The 19552-nt window shown below is 32.9% G+C and overlaps 1 protein-coding gene across 1 annotated transcript in view; it reads left to right on the top strand.

Annotated features, from left to right (window-relative positions):
* Window positions 1–3443: 3443 nt before the first annotated feature.
* The window catches only part of LOC127859733 (high affinity cGMP-specific 3',5'-cyclic phosphodiesterase 9A-like), a 33894-nt gene continuing 17785 nt past the window's right edge, over window positions 3444–19552 (top strand). The window contains exon 1 of the mRNA XM_052397240.1: window positions 3444–8441. Coding sequence (XP_052253200.1) covers window positions 8373–8441 — 69 coding nt within the window. The 5' untranslated portion in view covers window positions 3444–8372. The remainder of the gene's footprint in view (window positions 8442–19552) is intronic.

The following is a 19552-nucleotide window of genomic DNA, read 5'->3' as shown; positions in this document are numbered from 1 at the left end:
TCGAGTACAGTCTAATATCGACCGGGTACGATTTAGTATATTTACCGTACCCGGGGTACATGTAAGTATACTTAAGAGTACCCGGGGTACAGGTAAGTAGCACCCGAGTCGACAATGACCAATGGAGTCCATATTAAGGGATTAATTATGTCATGCCTGGGGTCGGGCAGCTTCCAGTACTTTGTCCGGAGTATTAGTCTTTTAACTATATCACCTATTCACATGAAACTTCATATATGCATATATGGATAGATCTCACTGATGAGAAGTTCAGTGCACAAGAACTATAGCTATAGCCCCTTCATTACTTTATTTATCTCACTTTTTTATTGTCCGGGTCATTACGTAATTACAATAAGACCCATTTACATCAAACTTCAAACAAAGGTAGGTTGTGGTGTATAGAAGTGCAGCGTTCAACAATCATAAGTCGAGAACTCTGGCTTGCATATTTCACAATTCTATGCCTTTGTTGGTTTCACATTTTTTCTTGGTTTCCTGTTTTCCTGAAACTACTAGTTCATGATTGAAAATTAAGTTTTTATTACATTTAGAAAGGAAATCATACTGCTTATATGGGTTATATCAAATATTTCAGTTGTGTGTGGTATTTTGTATTTTATACACAAATATAATTTTTATATGAAAAGTGATATAAGCCCTTGGTGTTATATGTCTGTTTGTTTAGAGGGAAAAAGACAGCACAGGAACTAACGTCTGGGATATCATATCCTTATCAGAAAACAAAACAGTTAATAACTGAAACTGCAAATATAACTTAAATGTATTTAAACATCATCGATTCTATTGGAGAAGTGGTGTGTCCCATAATTGAAACTAGCCAGTACAGTATGTTTCAAGAAGACTCCCGCATGTCTCTGCTAATAACGCTACCAGTGCACGGTGTTGTTAAAGATAAAAAACAAACAACTACAATAACAAAACAATGAACCTAACACACTGCCCTATTCAGGCATTTTGTGTAAAAAAAACAACTTGTGGAATGTAACCGGTACACTAAGGTACGACATTGCACCGAAAATGTCAATCGTGATACATCGGCTATCTCGGATTCCTCCGTAAGATATGAAATAAATCGTCTGCTGATCCAGAGTGCGAAAATGTTTGCAAACTAAATTTCTAGGAAAAAAACCTCCAAAACTGTTACACGGGAATAAACAGCAAAAGAAATACAATTCCGAATGACAATAATTATGCTTCCAATGTTATTGTCTTTCTGGATTGTATTTATCATCACAGTAATGGATAAAAGCAACGTTTGGATTATCAAAAGGTAAATGCAATATATTTTCGAGACAAGTCACTTTATATATACAGTGAGTGTTGCAAAATTATGGTCGGAACGTTTTATATTCATCTTTACAGAAATATCGATATGTGGTTCTAATCTTTTACCAAAAAGACATTATATTCAACGTAAATTTTGGTACTGATTTAAGAAAACTCAAAAAATATTATTTGATTCCGACACCTCAAAAAAGAAAACATCAATTATTTAATAAAGTTTGGTGTCTTTATACAATGTAATATATTGCTATGTGTATTAACTGTTGAATGAATTGTGATTCCTACCCCCCCCCCCCCCCCCGTAAAAGTCCCATTGGAGTTCTTTTTAAATGGGACTTAGACGGGGATCCCCCGTCAAACGCCCGTTGGGGTTTATTGAAAATGGGGGATTGACAGGGTCCCCCGTCAAACCTCCCACGGATGTTTAATGGAAATGGGAGTTTCACGGGAGACCCCGTAAAACTCCAACGGGGGAAGAAAATCTACAAACACTTTATTTTCTTATTTAAGTACTTATTTCTTACAATTATGACTTCAGCATGTGTATTTGTAAACATTTAAACAGAAAACAAAGCGTAACATTTAAATTACATTTTTTGTAAAATAAAGGTAAAATTCTCCCGTCTGGAAAAAACTTCCGTTGGAAAATTGCAATTCTTAACGGGGGAACCAAAACCCCGTTGGGATCCCACGGGGGATGGCAACTTTATCATCAAATAACTCTACTTTCTAAAAACATTTTAACTCTTTTTTTTTCAATTATATGTATGTACTCAATGCCCCCTACAAATATCCAAAATTTCATAACAATTGTTCAATAAATAAAAAAAAATAAGTTTGCAAATAATCTGGATTTGCAAACTTAATCTGGATACTGTTCTGTCATAACACGAAACTGTTTGTATCTATGATAACAGTAAGTTATTATCTATCATAAAACGAAAGGGTTGTCATCTATATAACAATAAGCTGTTTTATCTATCATAACACGAAGTTTTTATCATATATAATAACATTGACCTGTTATCAGCTATCATAGCATGGAAATGTTATCAGCTATCATAGCATGAGCTATAATAATATATTATAACACGGACCTGTTATCATCTATCATAATACCAAACTGTTATCATCTAACATAAGAACATGAGACTGATTTCAATTATCTTAATATGTATCTTTGAGCATCAACATAACACTTGTATAATCTTTAACAACACAAAACTGTTATGGTCTATATAGGCACTACCCTTTGGTTATCTATCATAACACGTAACTGCTATCATCTACCATAAAATGGAGCTGTTATCATCTGTCATAACACGAAGATGTTATCATCTATCATTACACGAAATTGTTAACATATATAATAACACGAATCTATTTTTAACCAAGTAGCACAAAACACATAAGCTGTTATCATATTTCATTGGACTGAATTTACAATATACTTCCAAACATAATATTACTAATTTATTAAATAATACTTTTACGGTAAAACAACGTATATGATATCAGAAGATGTTACAGTGCTTTTTGACGTATACGATATCAGAAGATGTCACAGTGCTTTTTGACGTATACGATATCAGAAGATGTTACAGTGCTTTTTGACGTATATGATATCAGAAGATGTTACAGTGCTTTTTGACGTATACGATATCAGAAGATGTCACAGTGCTTTTTGACGTATACGATATCAGAAGATGTCACAGTGCTTTTTGACGTATATGATATCAGAAGATGTTACAGTGCTTTTTGACGTATACGATATCAGAAGATGTCACAGTGCTTTTTGACGTATATGATATCAGAAGATGTCACAGTGCTTTTTGACGTATACGATATCAGAAGATGTCACAGTGCTTTTTGACGTATATGATATCAGAAGATGTCACAGTGCTTTTTGACGTATACGATATCAGAAGATGTCACAGTGCTTTTTGACCTTCAGACACGATTAGTAATCGGCCTTATATAATTGAAAATTAACTATTGTGTTTTTATTTGGATTTGATCGTTGTTCTTAACCCTTTCAGTGCTGGAACCGAATTTTGAAGGAATTTGCAAACAGTTTGGATCCAGATGAGACGCCACAGAACGTGGCGTCTCATCAGGATCCAAACTGTTTGCTATTCTGATAGTATTCTTTGAAAAAAATCAAAGAAAATGCTAATTTTAGAAATTCAGCAGACAACATTTTAGCAGACGACAAATTTCCCAGCATGCAAACGGTTAATGTGATATTGTTGCAGGCGGGTACACGTGTTCGAGTATGTTCCGCAATCAAAGATTGTCCGTTACAGTCAGACAAGAGACGAGGCGAAAATGTTCCTACCGGACTGGTATGTGGATAGCCAATAACATACGAGACACGTGATCGCAGTTGATTTTCCAAACCTGAAAAGACGATATATTTCTATTGTTTTTAATAGTGGAACAGTGTTTAACCAACTTTGCATTGCAGGTTATCTATAATGTTGAATATTTTTAACCACTATTTTATTTTTACCTATTGATGTTATAGGAATATCTTGATACTTTTATATTATATTTGGGATTTTTAATTAGTTTTATATTGCATTGAACCTTTTACAATACTCACTATTTTAGCTCGTCTATTTAGCGAAAAGGTGTATCAATACTTATGAACAGTTAGTCGGCGTTGGCGTTATGTTCTTGTTGAGATTTGTTTGTTTTCGTTTTCATAATATTGATAAATCAATGGATTACAAAAGAAAATACACATCACTTTTAAACACCACATGACTTAAGTCTGCATAGAAAAGATAATTTTATTGGATGCAGGAAACATGCCAGCAGAGAACTGATAACTAATTTACGTATTATATCAGCGAACACCGTGTGTATGTAACTGTTTATATAACGCTCCATTCCATTGGTCAAATAACATGCAGAATGACACATGCAAGTCAATAACGCGATGTTTTAAATTAAGTATTTGTGTTATACAATGGACTTATTGAGATAAGTAAAGTGACCGAACAGTTTAAATTCTTGTTATTGTGGTGGAGGGTTCTTTAAATGTTCGATGGAAATTTACGTAAAATTTAAACGGTAATTTATTTGATGAATTATGATAGTACCTATGATAGTTGATCAAAAACTTTCTATCTAAGAATTGTCTGCTTACACCAACTGCTTTAAATTGGAAAAGGAAGACGGCGATGATCTTAGGCATCTTGTATGCCGCATGCAGATTTTCAACTCATAATATAAGCATACAAAACTAAACGAAAACATTGAAGATTGTAAACCATACACAACTTTCATAATAAAGATAAGAGCCAGCAGAGCTTTTTCTTTTATATGGAAGTAAACAAAACGTGTGAAAAAGACTGCAAGAAGACTTGTTTATATACTTCAACTTTCAATATCATCGGGAATAAATGCAGCATCACATCATGCTTGACGTAACATTTTATAAGTTTAAAATGGCAGCCATCTTTTGCTTTGGTCTTTTATTTTGGTGAAACAATAAAGTAAATTTGAACAATACCTGTGTTCACATAAGCCCCCTGTCAAAGGTAATAAGCGCTCATACTTTTAAGAACCTGGAAAATAATTTGTCCAAACCACAAACGAACCGTTTAAAACATTTGATGTCAAATTTTAGATGTTGTAGTCACAAAATAACGTTTAAGAAGGGGAAGGTATCTCCGAACTGATCACTTTCAAAATTCCAAATTTCAAAACGTTTCTATGTTGCTAAAACCAAAATGTCGTTTGTGTTGGAAGCGAACAATGTTTTCAACTGAACTTGTTTTGCATTCACAATTACGGAAAAGATATTTTCAACTGAATGTCTATTGCATTCAAAATAACGAGAAGGATATTTTCATCTGAATTTGTATCGCATTTACAATTATGGAGCAAAATGACTTTCAAGAACAACCGCAAGGCATATATCATGTTGCATGAAGGTTTCTTTGCTTGACGGCTTGAAGTACTACATAGATATTAGATAAAGTATAAATTATAATCCTACTGGACATTTTTCTTTACCGTGAATATGGTTTGTTATAATGATATTCTGATCCGAAACGTAATGGATGAGACAACAACGTCATAATAAACACCAGAAAGTTGTTACCAAATGTATTATAGATACTTGCATTATTTTAAAATGTTTAAGCAATTTGATCAATAACTATTCATAATAAAGCACCATTTGAGATATGTTAAATTCAATGGATGTCTGATAAAGAATTATATTTATCAATCAACAAATAAAAAACTAATTTTGAGTCCAGGCTTGTTATTTATGATTTGTGTGTTCTTACTTATGAATTTTGCTTTGTGAGTTCTGACTTGTTAGTTCTGACTTATGAGTTGTGAAACCTGACTTGTAAATTCTGGCATGTGTGTTCTTACTTATGAGTTGTGACTTTTGAGTTCGGACTTATGAGATCTGATAGTTTTTGCATTACATGAAATACAGTATTTCAGTTACTTATTATTATCGACACTGCAGACTAAATCCGAAATAACAAAACGAGTGGTATCGCCAAAATAAGATTTAAATTATGTCGGTATTAAACTGCCTTTTGGTTTATGACAATGTATTACGCCTATTATGGTTAAGAGATGCATATATCAATATTTTCAGAAATAATAGTAAAATAATAGTGAAAATAATGTTGTTAGATGGCAATCATATTAAAATTGCATATTACCTGAACCAAATAATTAATAACGAAACATATGTGTAAGATCTCAAAAACATTCATATTCAACATTTGAAAAGCTTTTGTTCAATGGCTCAAAATAAAGTATGAACCAATTTAAAAAAAAAAAAACGTGCGCTCGAGTTTACAAATCGACCGATCGAATTTTAGAGTGTTTCGTTAAAAACTTAAACCAGAATTAACTTTCGTCGACAATATAACAGTTTAATTTACGACTAAAACTATCGTATGGATAGCCTGAAGCTTTTCTCATTGAGAAATAATATAATTTAATAACTACTCAATCTTACAAAAATCAATAATAGTAAACCGTTGTTGTCCTTATGGCATATCGAATAACAGTCAAATAATATCATTATTGAATTTTGAATACAAAGAAGAAGTAATGACCATGAATAGATAAAAAATGTCCATACATAGAACACTATTTATGACAATTATAATTCACATATGATTCATAGAATACTCGTGAAACAAGCCAACATATTGAAAGCATCACACAAACAGACACAAACTATACAAGTACGACACTATTATCATCAATAGAAACATTAAAAGTCGGGGCATGAATATACTGAAGAAAGCTAAAGCGTGCCTGCTAAAACAACAAAGCCAGTTATCTCTGAAAATGCTCATCAATAAAAAACATGCATTGTCTTACCTACAGCATTAATATTTCAGCACCCTTAACCAGTCTGTGTAATATCTGTAAAAAAAATCTATTCACACAATTCAATACATTAGTGTAAATGCCCCGATATGAAGCTGGAAATCTCAAGGTTTCCTTCTATAGATAATACATTTCATCTTAACCAAACGATAGGAAACCCCTTCTAAAAGAACGCTTGGAATATGAAATTTGATCTACGTCGCATTTTGATAAAATTGTACGTAGCTTTTTTTAGCAAATGTTAATTGTAAGTGGGTTTCATGTCGTCAAGACGAAAAGAGGCGATCCAGGTCCAGCAGGAATTTTACTAGTCGCATCCTTTAATGCTGCCACGGGACACAAAGTTGACACAAAGGTGAATTTTACACAACTTCAAGTGGATTGCTTAATGCACGTTACTTCAAATATATAGGTTTAGTCCATTTCATATTTGCCAGTAACTTGTGTTGTTCATTAGAAACATCAACCTTAAATATGAATTTAAGATCGTTAAGTTCTTGTAACTTTCTTCGATTTCAATTGATTTGTCTAGACAATAGAAGAAACGCGTAAAAATAAACATCAAAACTGAAGAATTTATGTCAGAATTATCTTATTATAAATACAAAGTATGGGGATATGGGTATAGCCTTGTTAACTTGATTACATGGTATTATAGAAATTCATTCAAAGGTTATATTCATAATGAAATTTTACCTAATATAAAGAACAAACAAAAATTATTGCATAGTACACACTCCACTTACATAATTGCTTATCAACAGATTTGAAAATATCTACTAAAAAAACTGCATATAAAATTGTATAGTAACAGTTGATGTTGGAATATATCAATACTTCACTTTAAACATACCAGTGTTTTATTCTCAAACGGTTTTAAACGAAAATCCCCCATAGCTTTTTTCCTATCATACTCGATTTCTGTCACACCTAATCTAAATAAATATATCAAAAAAATAATCTTTGAGAAATTAATAATGTTTAGTGTGGCGCCGTTTCACAACCAGACAAAACAAAGGCAGCACAATTAGAAATTAGACGGACGGACATATAAGAGAATTTTAAGATATGATGCAGCATAAAAAAGTGCATAAACATTTCATGAAAATAATAAATAACGCGTCAGCAAATAAAATCAACGTTAATAATAATATATTGACCGAGTTGGAATCCTGTGAGTATGGTCACTTTGCTTTCAAAAAAGAAGATAAGGAGGCCAAATATAGACACTGTCTAAACACACAAACTGCGTCATCAGCTTCGTTTTCAATAGCAGCCACGAAATCGATGGCCATTTTACTGCACAATAACACAATCAACGTCGCTAAGGTTACATTAGTGTGTTTGTATTGGGCGTAACTAAGCAACGATTACTATCGCTCATGCGCATGTGCGCATTAGCGTCTTGAAATAAATATTGAGCTAGCGACATCATTGCCTATTGATTCCTGGCAGGGAAAGCAATGTATTAAGCTTGTAATCAGATCTATTTACTTCTTGCGTGTTACGAATCATGTGTAAAATTCATGCTTTAAATGACTTTTAAAAATGTTGTAGCTCTATCCGTGGTGTAAACGGTACAAATTGGTGAACTGTTTGCATAAATGTGATATTAAAACTGTGATGTTGTTGACGTTTTTATTCTAACCGCATTATTAAAGACAGTCCGAGACAGCTCTGCAAGAATGGGAAATGCTTCATCAATAGGCTCGTCTATCGTAATTTACCTCGACCTAAATGGCAAACACGAAAAGGTAGGACGTATAAGTTCGTAATTGTTAACGAATAACTTAAGAAATATTTTGTGTACATGTATGCTTTTTAATCACAAAATCAGATCTTTTTTTTATAAACTTCTTTTATACAGAATGACAATACATTGTTTACTAAAACTTGGCATTAAATGAATGTACGATTGACGTTTAAACATTCTGAAAATTTATTTGTAACGCTTGTCGTGAAAAACTGCCTTATTGAAATATCACAATAAATGTTAGTTTAAGTTACACTGAAACAAAATTACCTTAAAGTCTCTAAAACGCTCAAAATCAACGAAAATTTCGTAAAGTATATCGTAAAATAAAGTTAACACTAGACAGTCAGTGTTCCTTATAGCAATAGCCACAATTTCAACGCTAGATGTGGTTTGATAACATAGATTTGTGTAGATACAAAATGCTCGTTTTTATTTATTTGTGACCACAATAAATTCCATGTTAATTTCCTGCGAATATATCTATTGATACGACACACGAACACTAAAATGGTATCCTGTTAAAACCATCATAAAAACGAGCATTTTGTATCCACTAACATCTATTTTACCAGATCACGTCTGGCGTTGAAATTTCGACAATGGCCATACAAACAATGAATTTTAATTGTTGAGCTTTATTTTACGAAATAGTGTACGAAATTTTCGTTGATTTTGGATAGTAATGTTACTTTAATCTTTTTTTGACTTATATTTATCGGAACACATTGTTCCGGACCATAACCTTTTTTAATTACATTAAAATATTCCGTAATTGCTATTTAGATTCGAAAGGTAACAATGATACAGTCATGATATTTAAAAGGTTGGCTCTTAAAAAATATTTTTGTTTCCTCACAAACACGTATACAGTAATATCAAATATAAAATATTTTATATTAATATAAAACTGCGAAACTTCTGAAATTATCAATCCAATATAGGGTAACAACATGCCATGAGAAATTAAATTTAAAAATGTGTCATTACGGCGGGTTTTCTGTTGATTCGTCACCAACATGTATACGGATAATACTGCTGTAAGCAGTGATAGAGAGATGCATTAAACTATTAATTAGAATATGCCAAAACTGTTCTGTTTTTACGATAAAATGGAATTATTCATATTTTAACATATAGAACAAAATTCCATGCGCCGATTTAAACTCTTGAAACCATTTGAGTTAATTATTAAATATTATTTACCCATTTATGCCTAGCGTCTAGAAAAAAAGCCTTGGCAAACAGCGAAGACCCAGATGAGACGCCGCATGACGCCTCATCAGGGTCTGCGCTGTTTGCTTAAAAGAATTTCTGTAAGAAATATTCTAAATATAGAAATTAATATACTAAACATCCCTAATTTTGGCAATAAATTGATCCAATTTAGAAGGATGGGAGAGTCCACTAGGCATAAATGGGTTAAAAGGTTGTAATCAACCGGCCAGTATTTTAATTCTGTTCCCTTAAATAAGCCTGCGTGTGTTTGTTTTCTACATCTATATTATACAAGTATAGAACAGTTATTTTTACATTTAACAAATCAATAGCATAATTGTATGATATGTGACCAAATGTTTAGTGTAAAGAAACTTAACAACAAACATCATATGGGAAAGTGATCGTTATAAAAATGTTTTCGTTTGTCGAGAACCGGGAAAATATTGCAGTAAATATTTTAACAAAGTATGACGTATATTATTTAATTTTACATTAATTGAAATTTATTTAATTGTATGGCTTTAAGAAAAAGCACATTTAGCATTAATAACAATGAAAGGTTAAATTTACATATTACATTATGCTAACGAAATAGAAAAATAACCATAAATAAATAATTCGGCATAAGGCGTTTACATTATATTAACATTGTTAAATAAAGCCTAAAACGTTGTTTGTTTCCACTTATATATACAAATGACTCTTTTTCTTCACTGTTTTTATAATAAACAAGTAATTTACAAATGTATCAGGGACAATTTATTTTAAAAAAAATCTAGATCTCTTTGAGACGAATTTTACTTTTAATGAAACAGTAACATTTTCCAGTATGATCGAATGCAGTAAACATGAAGCGAAGAAGGCAAAACAATGTAATGTTGTCACCTATTCAAGTATTGAGGTGTTATTTTGTATAATGTTGTTCAAACTAGAAATAACATTTTAACTACAAGTTTTAATTATACTCAACCCGACTTAGATTTTAAGTAATTGTCTATTAACCAGCGAATAACATATAATGGACCTTAATATCTTCATAAATTGCTATGTTTTCTATTTCGAGTGTTTCACAAAGATGGTTTGTTCTGATTGTATTTGTACCAAAATAGAATTTTCTTATTATTTGTATTTATGTCATCGTATCAGGGAAAATTGATGATTTTTTCATGTATTCATTCGCATTTCTATATATCTATTTCTATCTATCACAGTCGATACCATAACAAAGGAGGACTTGTTTCCGTGTGAATGCGCTCTTTTCTAACCTATTTGGCACTGTTATGTATATATAATAACGTTTATCACACATCACGGACACTTGTCTTTCGCCAGCATTTTGTCGGGTTTTTCGATGTGTCCGACTAGATCTGAATTTCTTATGACATGTTAAAAGGATTTAGTCATTTGTGTCGTGTGTTTGTCCCGTGTCTTGTTGTAGTGCTGTGCATTAATCTGTAAACTGATGTGTAAGCACGCTTTTCAAACTGCATGCACTAAGAAAACGTCCGCCGACGACTGATTTTTTAAACAAGAATACTTTCTTTCATGTATGTATGAAGGCAACTCTTAAACCTTACCATCGTCTTTGCTTCAAAACATTAGAAACAGTGTTCTATACATGCATGTGCAACGAAATGCGTGTACTTGCGCTGTCAAGTAGTTTCTGAATTGACATCCGAATACGTAGGCAAGCATAATTATACATTCGAGATAAACAGTTTGTTTATTAATCTAATCCGTTGGATAAGCATTTTAAAGAGGATTTACATGAGGCGCAGAGTGATTGTAAGAACATAAACGTTATTCAAATGTTCTTGGAACGCGTCTGCTCGAATGCTGTTACACAATACAAATATTATATAAGGAATATTACGCAAGTCAATTGTTCCATGTATTTGTATCAGTCGAGTGGCTTGTGTGATGACGTATCGCACGAGAGGCGGAGTTTCGAGTGTGATACGAAATAGCGCAAGCCGCGAGTCTGATGCTAAAACTTGCAACAATTGACTTGCGTAATATTCCTTTTATTATATACAACTTTAATTCATTTAAGTTAAAAAAAATGAGTTTAAACGTGCATAATTAACCAAGAATGCTCTTATAATTTTCTGCATTCAAGGTGACGTTATTATAAGTAGTCCGGCTAGTATGGTAATATGGAATTGAAAAACTAGCGAGTAGCATAATATGGGAATTATTTATGTATTGTGCAGTTGTATTTTATTCATTGATACAACTTGCATTTTTTTGGAACATAGGGCATGTATATTATAATACATAATTATCCCTCATGCAGCACTAATAAGCACACGGGGTAGTTGAGACTCGACTTCTGATGACACAATTAGTGTTTGGCAATCGGACACTTTCTCTAAGTTCAGAAGGTCGTAGTGATAAGCAGTTGGACACTTCAATACATAAAAGTCTTCGTAGCGATAGGCATGTGTACACTTTCTATCAATAAAGGTCTGCGTATCTAAAAGCAATTGGACACTTTCTGTAAATAAAGGTCTTCTGATAAGTTTTGGGGCACTTTCTATAAATAAAGGTCTTCGTAGTGATAAGCAATCAGATACTTTGTATAAATAAAGGTCTACGAAGTGATCAACAATAGGACACTTTCTATAAATAAAGGTCTTTTTAGTAATAACCATTCGGACACTTTCTTTAAATTAATTTACTCGTAGTGATAAGCATTTAGACACTTTCTTTAAATTAAGTTCTTTGTAGTGTGATAAGCAATCGGACACTTTCTATAAATAAAGGTCCTCGTAGTGATAAGCAATGGGACACTTTCTATAATTAAAGAACTTCGTAGTGATAAGCAATTGGACTCTTTATATAAATAAAGGTATTCGTAGTGATAAGTATTTGGACACTTTATATAAATAAAGGTCTTCGTAGTGATAAGCATTTGGACACTTTATATAAATAAAGGTCTTCGTAGTGATAAGCATTTGGACACTTTATGCTATAAAGGTCTTCGTAGTGATAAGCATTTGGACACTTGATATAAATAAAGGTCTTCGTAGTGATATGCATTTGGACACTTTCTATATAGAAAGGTCCTCGTAATGATAAGCATTAGGACAATGTGTATACATAAAAATCGTAGTGATTGGCATTTAGACATTGGCTTTAATTAACGCACCTCGTAGTGATGGAAATAAGGCACTTTCTATAAAAATAAGACCTCGTAATGATAAGCTATCGACACTGCCTTTAAATAAAGGACCTCGTTATGTTGAAAGTATTTACCCATTTATTTCACTTTGTTCAATCTAGTAGATATAGTTTTTCTCTTTCATCATATATCGTAAATTTTACTAGAATTGTACATCAACATCATTCGATTACTGCTGTATATATAGATTCAAACATTATATAACAGACCCCAAATTAATTAATTAACTTTAAATTGTGTATTGTAACTGTGGTTAAGCCGCAAAATAATACAATTTGTTGTCGGTTTTTTTTCATATTTATTTTGGTTTACTGTTCTGTTAAGTATCAATTTTAGGCCAAAAACGATGTTCGTTACCACAAACATCTTAAAAAGCGTTTTTTAACCAAAACTCTTTTCATTTACTACCCTTTAAGTAACACGAATTATTTTCAAATAAAATTAATGTGTTCAGTAAAAACAAAAACACTTCCAAATCATGACTCTAACAGAGTATTAAAAACTGCACGAACTACAATAAAGTGCATAATATAAAAGTAAAAGATAATAAACGTCATGTTTGTATCAATAATTTATTTTTAAAACAGTCTTCACTTATAATAAATCAATATTACATATCGTTACTATACATATTAACAAAATGACTTCGCGAGCGGCCCGTTATTCGTATATAGCGTAATTATGTTTTATGATTATTTTGTTTCCTAACCTTCATTACTGCCATATCAATAGGAAATCCGAATGTATTGACACGGAACTCATATGTACTGATTTATTGCGGGATGTTCTGATGTCTTACTAATGACTTAACCGGAACGTTTCTTTGCTTAGTTAATGAACCAATCCATCAAAATGTATGGACAAGTATTCCGCATTAACGACGATGTAACTATAAAAGACGTGAATGTCAAAGCTTTCATAGCATTGCTCATTAAGAATCGACCGTAAATCTGCACGCGCAGCTGTACAAGCATCTTTGATACGCAAAGCCTCAAATCTCAGGAACTAAGCGTTCATAAATGGGAGATTAATACAGCCCTCTACGTACGTCAAACGAACTCGCATCTTCACCCATTTATGCCTAGAGGACTCTCCCATCCTTCTTAATAAGATCAATTTATTTCCAAAATAATGGATGTCTAGTATATTCATTTCTATATTTAGAATATTTCGTACGGAATTTCCTTTGAGGAAACAGCGCATAATGCGGTGTCTCATCTGGGTATACGCTGTTTGCCAAGGCCTTTTTTCTAGACGCTAGGCATACAATGGTTAATTACGAATCATCTCCAAAAGCGGCTAGTCAAATGTGCAACGATTTCGCGGAATTACAGATTCATTGACGTACATGTTGGCACCTATTAGCGCGATAGGCAGCTGCGAGAAAGAAGCTGTGAACGAAGTACTGTCTTCAATTGTTTTGCTAAATTAATGTAATACTTAACCAATCGCTTTCATACTTGGCATGTAGGTACCTTGCATGGACCTCTACCTTTTGACGAGGTTTGAGATAACCGTTTCTCATAGGGCCTTCAATACTTTACCAATCGCTTTCATACTTGGCATGTAGGTACCTTGCATAGACCTTTACCTTTTGATGAGGTTTGAGGTAACTGGGGTCAAGGTCAAGGTCACCGAGGCTAATAATAGACTTCCTTGCGTCAAACTTTTGCTACCGTTTCTCATAGCGCCTTCAATACTTTACCAATCGCTTTCATATTTGGCATTTAGGTACCTTGCATAAACCTCTACCTTTTGATGAGGTTTGAGGTCACTAGGGTCATGGTCAATGTCACCGAGGCTAATAATAGACTTCCTTCCGGTACACTTTTGCTACCGTTTCTCATAGCGCCTTCAATACTTTACCAATCGCTGTCATATTTGGCATTGGTAGGTACCTTGCATGGACCTCTACCTTTTGATGAGGTTATAGATTATTTTAGGTGTTTATTAACACATACATTAACAAAGCGCACATCTGGGAGCATCCATCAGTTTCACTGATATTCTTGTTTTATCAAGTTTTTGTTTTGAGCATTTCTCCACAAAAGACACGCAAATTGTCGATGGTAACATGCATCGTGCTTGTTACGTCGTATTAGATTGATTGAACTCGAATTTATAGAGACAAATTGTGTACCTTGTTTTTGCCTTTGCGAGGAAGAACTTTCAGCTTTTCGTATGTACTCATTAAAGTTCAAAGCATTCTAGAAGAACTAATAAAGTTTTATACGTAGGCCACGTGATTCCAATAATAATCAAAGCGCTGACGGCTATACAGTTGTTCGCTATTGTGTAAACAGAAAATACTGTAGCGTCAGAGTTATTTTTTAAGAACACAACTTCTGTCGTCAAAACCGAAGATCGTTCACTTTTTGGTCAACACCAACAGAGCGTTTAAATATTTCACGTTTATTCATTAATTGAAACGAAACGCATCAACACAGTGATAATAATTCGACATCAATACCAACAACAGCATCATCATCAGCATCAAGTTCACCATGGTGAAATCATATCGTAACCGTCATAATCAACGCAGTCAAAATTAACAGTAGAATAATCCGCAACATTGTTCTCATGATCAGATTATCAATACTGCAATCATAGGTCAATACCCATTCGTTTTGATATGGAAATATTAGGAATAATTACGTCTGCAAACTGATTTAACGGTCTTATTGCTGTGAAACATGCGAATAATACTTGTATAATGATGATGTATATATCGCGTATTACACCATGATAGATGATAATGATGATGATGATGATGATGATGAAGATGATGATGATGATGATGATGATGATGATGATGATGATGATGATGATGATGATGATGATCAAAAAACAACATTTAATGCTGAAATGTCGAGGGTTTTATTGAAACAAATAATAATTAAATGTGTCTGATCTTAGAAGTTTTGCTATTATCCAATTTGATTAACACTCGTTTACGATCGACGAATTAGGACGAACGCAATTGTTTACATCTGTTAGTATATAAACAAATATTTTGCTGATTATAATTACTGAAGATATATCCTATACTGAGAACTTTACACAACATGTTCGCTGAATAGAATTTTGTGGTAAACAATATATGTGTTAAACTTAAAAAACACTATAAAATAAACTGATTGTATATAACATTGTATTTGTAAAACTAGTTTTGCAAATGTTTTGAGTGATAATATTCATTTTTTATGTTGTGATAATGAAATATGCGTCTGAAATGACAGATCATATTTTATCAGCGCCCATTATTATTTTTATCAAGAAATAATAAAAGAAATTACATGCACAAGTTCATGATTACATCCATTCAAAGGAAATCGTGAAAACAAGCGGCTAGCAAAAATAGGTTATTTAAAGAGCACGAACACATGTTTTCATAAAAAGCAATTGTGGCGCACGTTTTTATACACGTTTCTGGAACGGATTCAAAATGCCTTTCAAAATTGTCAATTTTTTCCATGTTTACTAACAGACGTCAATTCGTGGTAATATATATTGATACAAACAGGCAAATGCGATAGTAACTTGCAAACAAACAATAATTACTGATATAATCGTTGTCCTATTTTAAGATATTAAAACGTGCTTTTATGAAGACGATTTACTTGTGTGTACGTCCATATAAACTGTCTGTCTTTCAGTCTGTCTCTGGTATAATGCTACAATTTCATTCCTTATAGAGATTATCTTATTCCAACGAAATTAAATTCCATCGATATCGGTAATACTATACATTATGGTTAACTGATTATAAATAATTCTGGTTAAAACCTCGTACGAAAAACGAGAAGGTGATATAAAATGAAAAGGTGATATAAAAAATCGAGATCACGAAAACATAAGAGTTTCAGTAAACTTTCTATAGTGCCAATTGAGACGCCCGATAAATTGAATTAGACACATTGTTATTTTCTCTATTGTATACATATTGTCGCCATGTATTAGTATGCTGATAGTCTTATACTATTGCTAAACGGAGCGAAACAGACTACGTGGCGTATTAATTTCGTGGTTTGGACTGATATATTGATGTAAATTAAAGTAAAAGTAGGCCACTAGATCAAAATCCTAGTCAAAGCGCTTAAGGCTTTCCTGTAACTAGTATTCGCTTTTATATACGGGTTTGCGCCGTACTTTTGATCAACACCACACTGCGTTTTAGTACCACATTAATATGGTGAAACGTAACACATCATCATCGTCGTCGTCATAATTCGATATCATTACCATCATTAAAATTACCATCATTATTATTAGCATCATTATCAAATTCACCATCGTAATATCATAACGTTTAGTATAACGATCACCGTCACATTTGCATCGTCATAATACGCAAAATTTATCTAATTATTAGATTTTGAATATTGCAATCATCGGTCAATACCCATACGCCGTGATATGGACATATCAGGAATACAATGTACCTATATTCGGTTACTGAATTATTGCTTCGGAATATGATATTAATAGTCTAATAGAACTGAACAGAACAAAATTTATAATATTGTAAATATCGTGTTTTATAAAATAATACTGGTTAAAGCATGATAATAATCTGTCGACTGTTAAGATGATTGTGATGATAAAATAGTGATGATAAAGACGATGGCGATAAGTGCGGCGATTGTATAATGGTGGTGGTGGTGGTGCTGTTGAGTATGATGATAGAACATGATGGATACGTTAGTGTTTTCGTTTTTTACTGTTGAAAATGGTGTTGGTGAGAAGAATTCGGATTTTGATCACTGGGAAAGATGTTGAATAGAAGGATTTTTCAAGGCTACATTTATTTTGTTCGATCGCTTACAACAAACTTCGAAAGCGAACAAAAAAAATCACACCTCTTGATAACTGCTACAAACAGTCATAAAAGACATACGTATTAAAACTTATGTCCGGGAAGTTAGAAAAAACCTTAGAAATAATAGCAAAGGCGTCTAATTAAACTGTTACACCATTCAAATATTGGTTTATTTGCTATAGTAAGTTGTTGAACGAGCAACACGACTGAGTACACAGGGTTAATTGAAAATAAAAGAGCTTTGAAACTTCCATTAAGCAATTAGGAGGTTCATGTAGCAGGAGACTTTATTCAAGCTTTTATGACAATACAACTTAATTAAAAGTACGCATTAAGCTAGATGTTATCACTCGAGATATTTTTTTAAATATTTCAGTCATTCCTAATGAAAACTTAATTAGTTACGCAAAGACACTAACACATTGTGCCATGATAGAAACATATTTGCGTGGTTTTTAAATTGCTTGTTTTTTGTGTGCATGTTTGTTTGTTGGTTGTTTTGTGCTTGCTTGCTCGCTCACTCGTTCGTTCGTTCGTTCGTTCGTTATTTCGTTCGCTCCTTCGTTCGTTCGTTCGTTCGATCGATCGAACGATCGATCAAATGATTGATTGAGCAAAAGTAAATATACTGAAACAAGAAAAAACAGTAAACAAAACGTACAGTCTTTTAAATAAAGTACAACTCTATAACACAACTGCGGTGTCGTTCACCGATTTCTGTTGCTATATCGGGAAAGCGTTGACAAATAATCAAACTATGATATCACTTAAAATGGACATTTTGCGACAAAGCATTCGTGTTATTTTCAGCGGTTAAAATACGCGACTTTTCTTAGTGACGTTCGTGAATGCGAACTCATTATATTAGGTTGATTGAACTCGATTTTATAGAGACATTATTTGTACATGGCTTTTGCCCTTGCGAGGAAGAACTTTGAGCTGTTCGTATCTACTCATAAAACTTCAAAGCATTCAAGAAGAACTTATGCAGAACTATGCTAATACTTATGCCACGCAATTCAAAATCTCATCAAAGCGCTGATGGTATGCAGTTGTTCGCTATTAAGCAAACAAAAGACACTGTGAAACCGAAGTTATTCAAGGACAAAAAGTTTGTCTTCAAAATCGAAAGGCGTTCCCTTTTTGGTAAATACCAAGAGTGCGTTTAAATATTACTCGCTCATTCGTAGATGGAAATGAAACGCACGATCACTGTTGTCATAATGCGACATAATTACCAAAATCAAAATTAACATCCTATTTATCATCAACATCTAGTTCACCATACCAAATGAAAAATTTGCTTTCCCTCACTGGCATCATCATAACCGTCAAAATTAACAGCAGAATAATCCGCAACATTTTCCTCATTATCAGATAATCAATACTGCAATCATCGGTCAATACCCATTCGCTTTCATATGGAATTATAAGGACAATAACTTCTACGTACTGATTTAACACTGTTATTGCTGTGAAAAAAGCGAATAACCAGACTTTTGTATAAACACCGTGCTGTGTTCCTAGTTTGTTATCATCATCATCAGCAGCAGCAGCAGCACAAGCATCATCATCATCATCATCATCATCATCATCATCATCATCATCATCATCATCATCATCATCATCATCATCATCATCATCATCATCATCATCATCAAATCTTTCCTTTTATTCGCTTTTATATACGGGTTTGCGCCGTACTTTTGATCAACACCACGCTGCGTTTAAGTACCACATTAATATGGTGAAACGAAACACATCATCATCGTCGTTATAATAATTCGACATAAATATGATTATTAAAATCACCATCATTATTATAAGCATCAAATATCAAATTCACAATCTTAATATCATTACGTAATCGGTATAACGTTCAACGTCA

The sequence above is a fragment of the Dreissena polymorpha genome, chromosome 15 (assembly GCF_020536995.1).
Source record: "Dreissena polymorpha isolate Duluth1 chromosome 15, UMN_Dpol_1.0, whole genome shotgun sequence".
Taxonomy (NCBI): domain Eukaryota; kingdom Metazoa; phylum Mollusca; class Bivalvia; order Myida; family Dreissenidae; genus Dreissena; species Dreissena polymorpha.
This window is presented reverse-complemented; position numbering and strand designations above follow the sequence as displayed.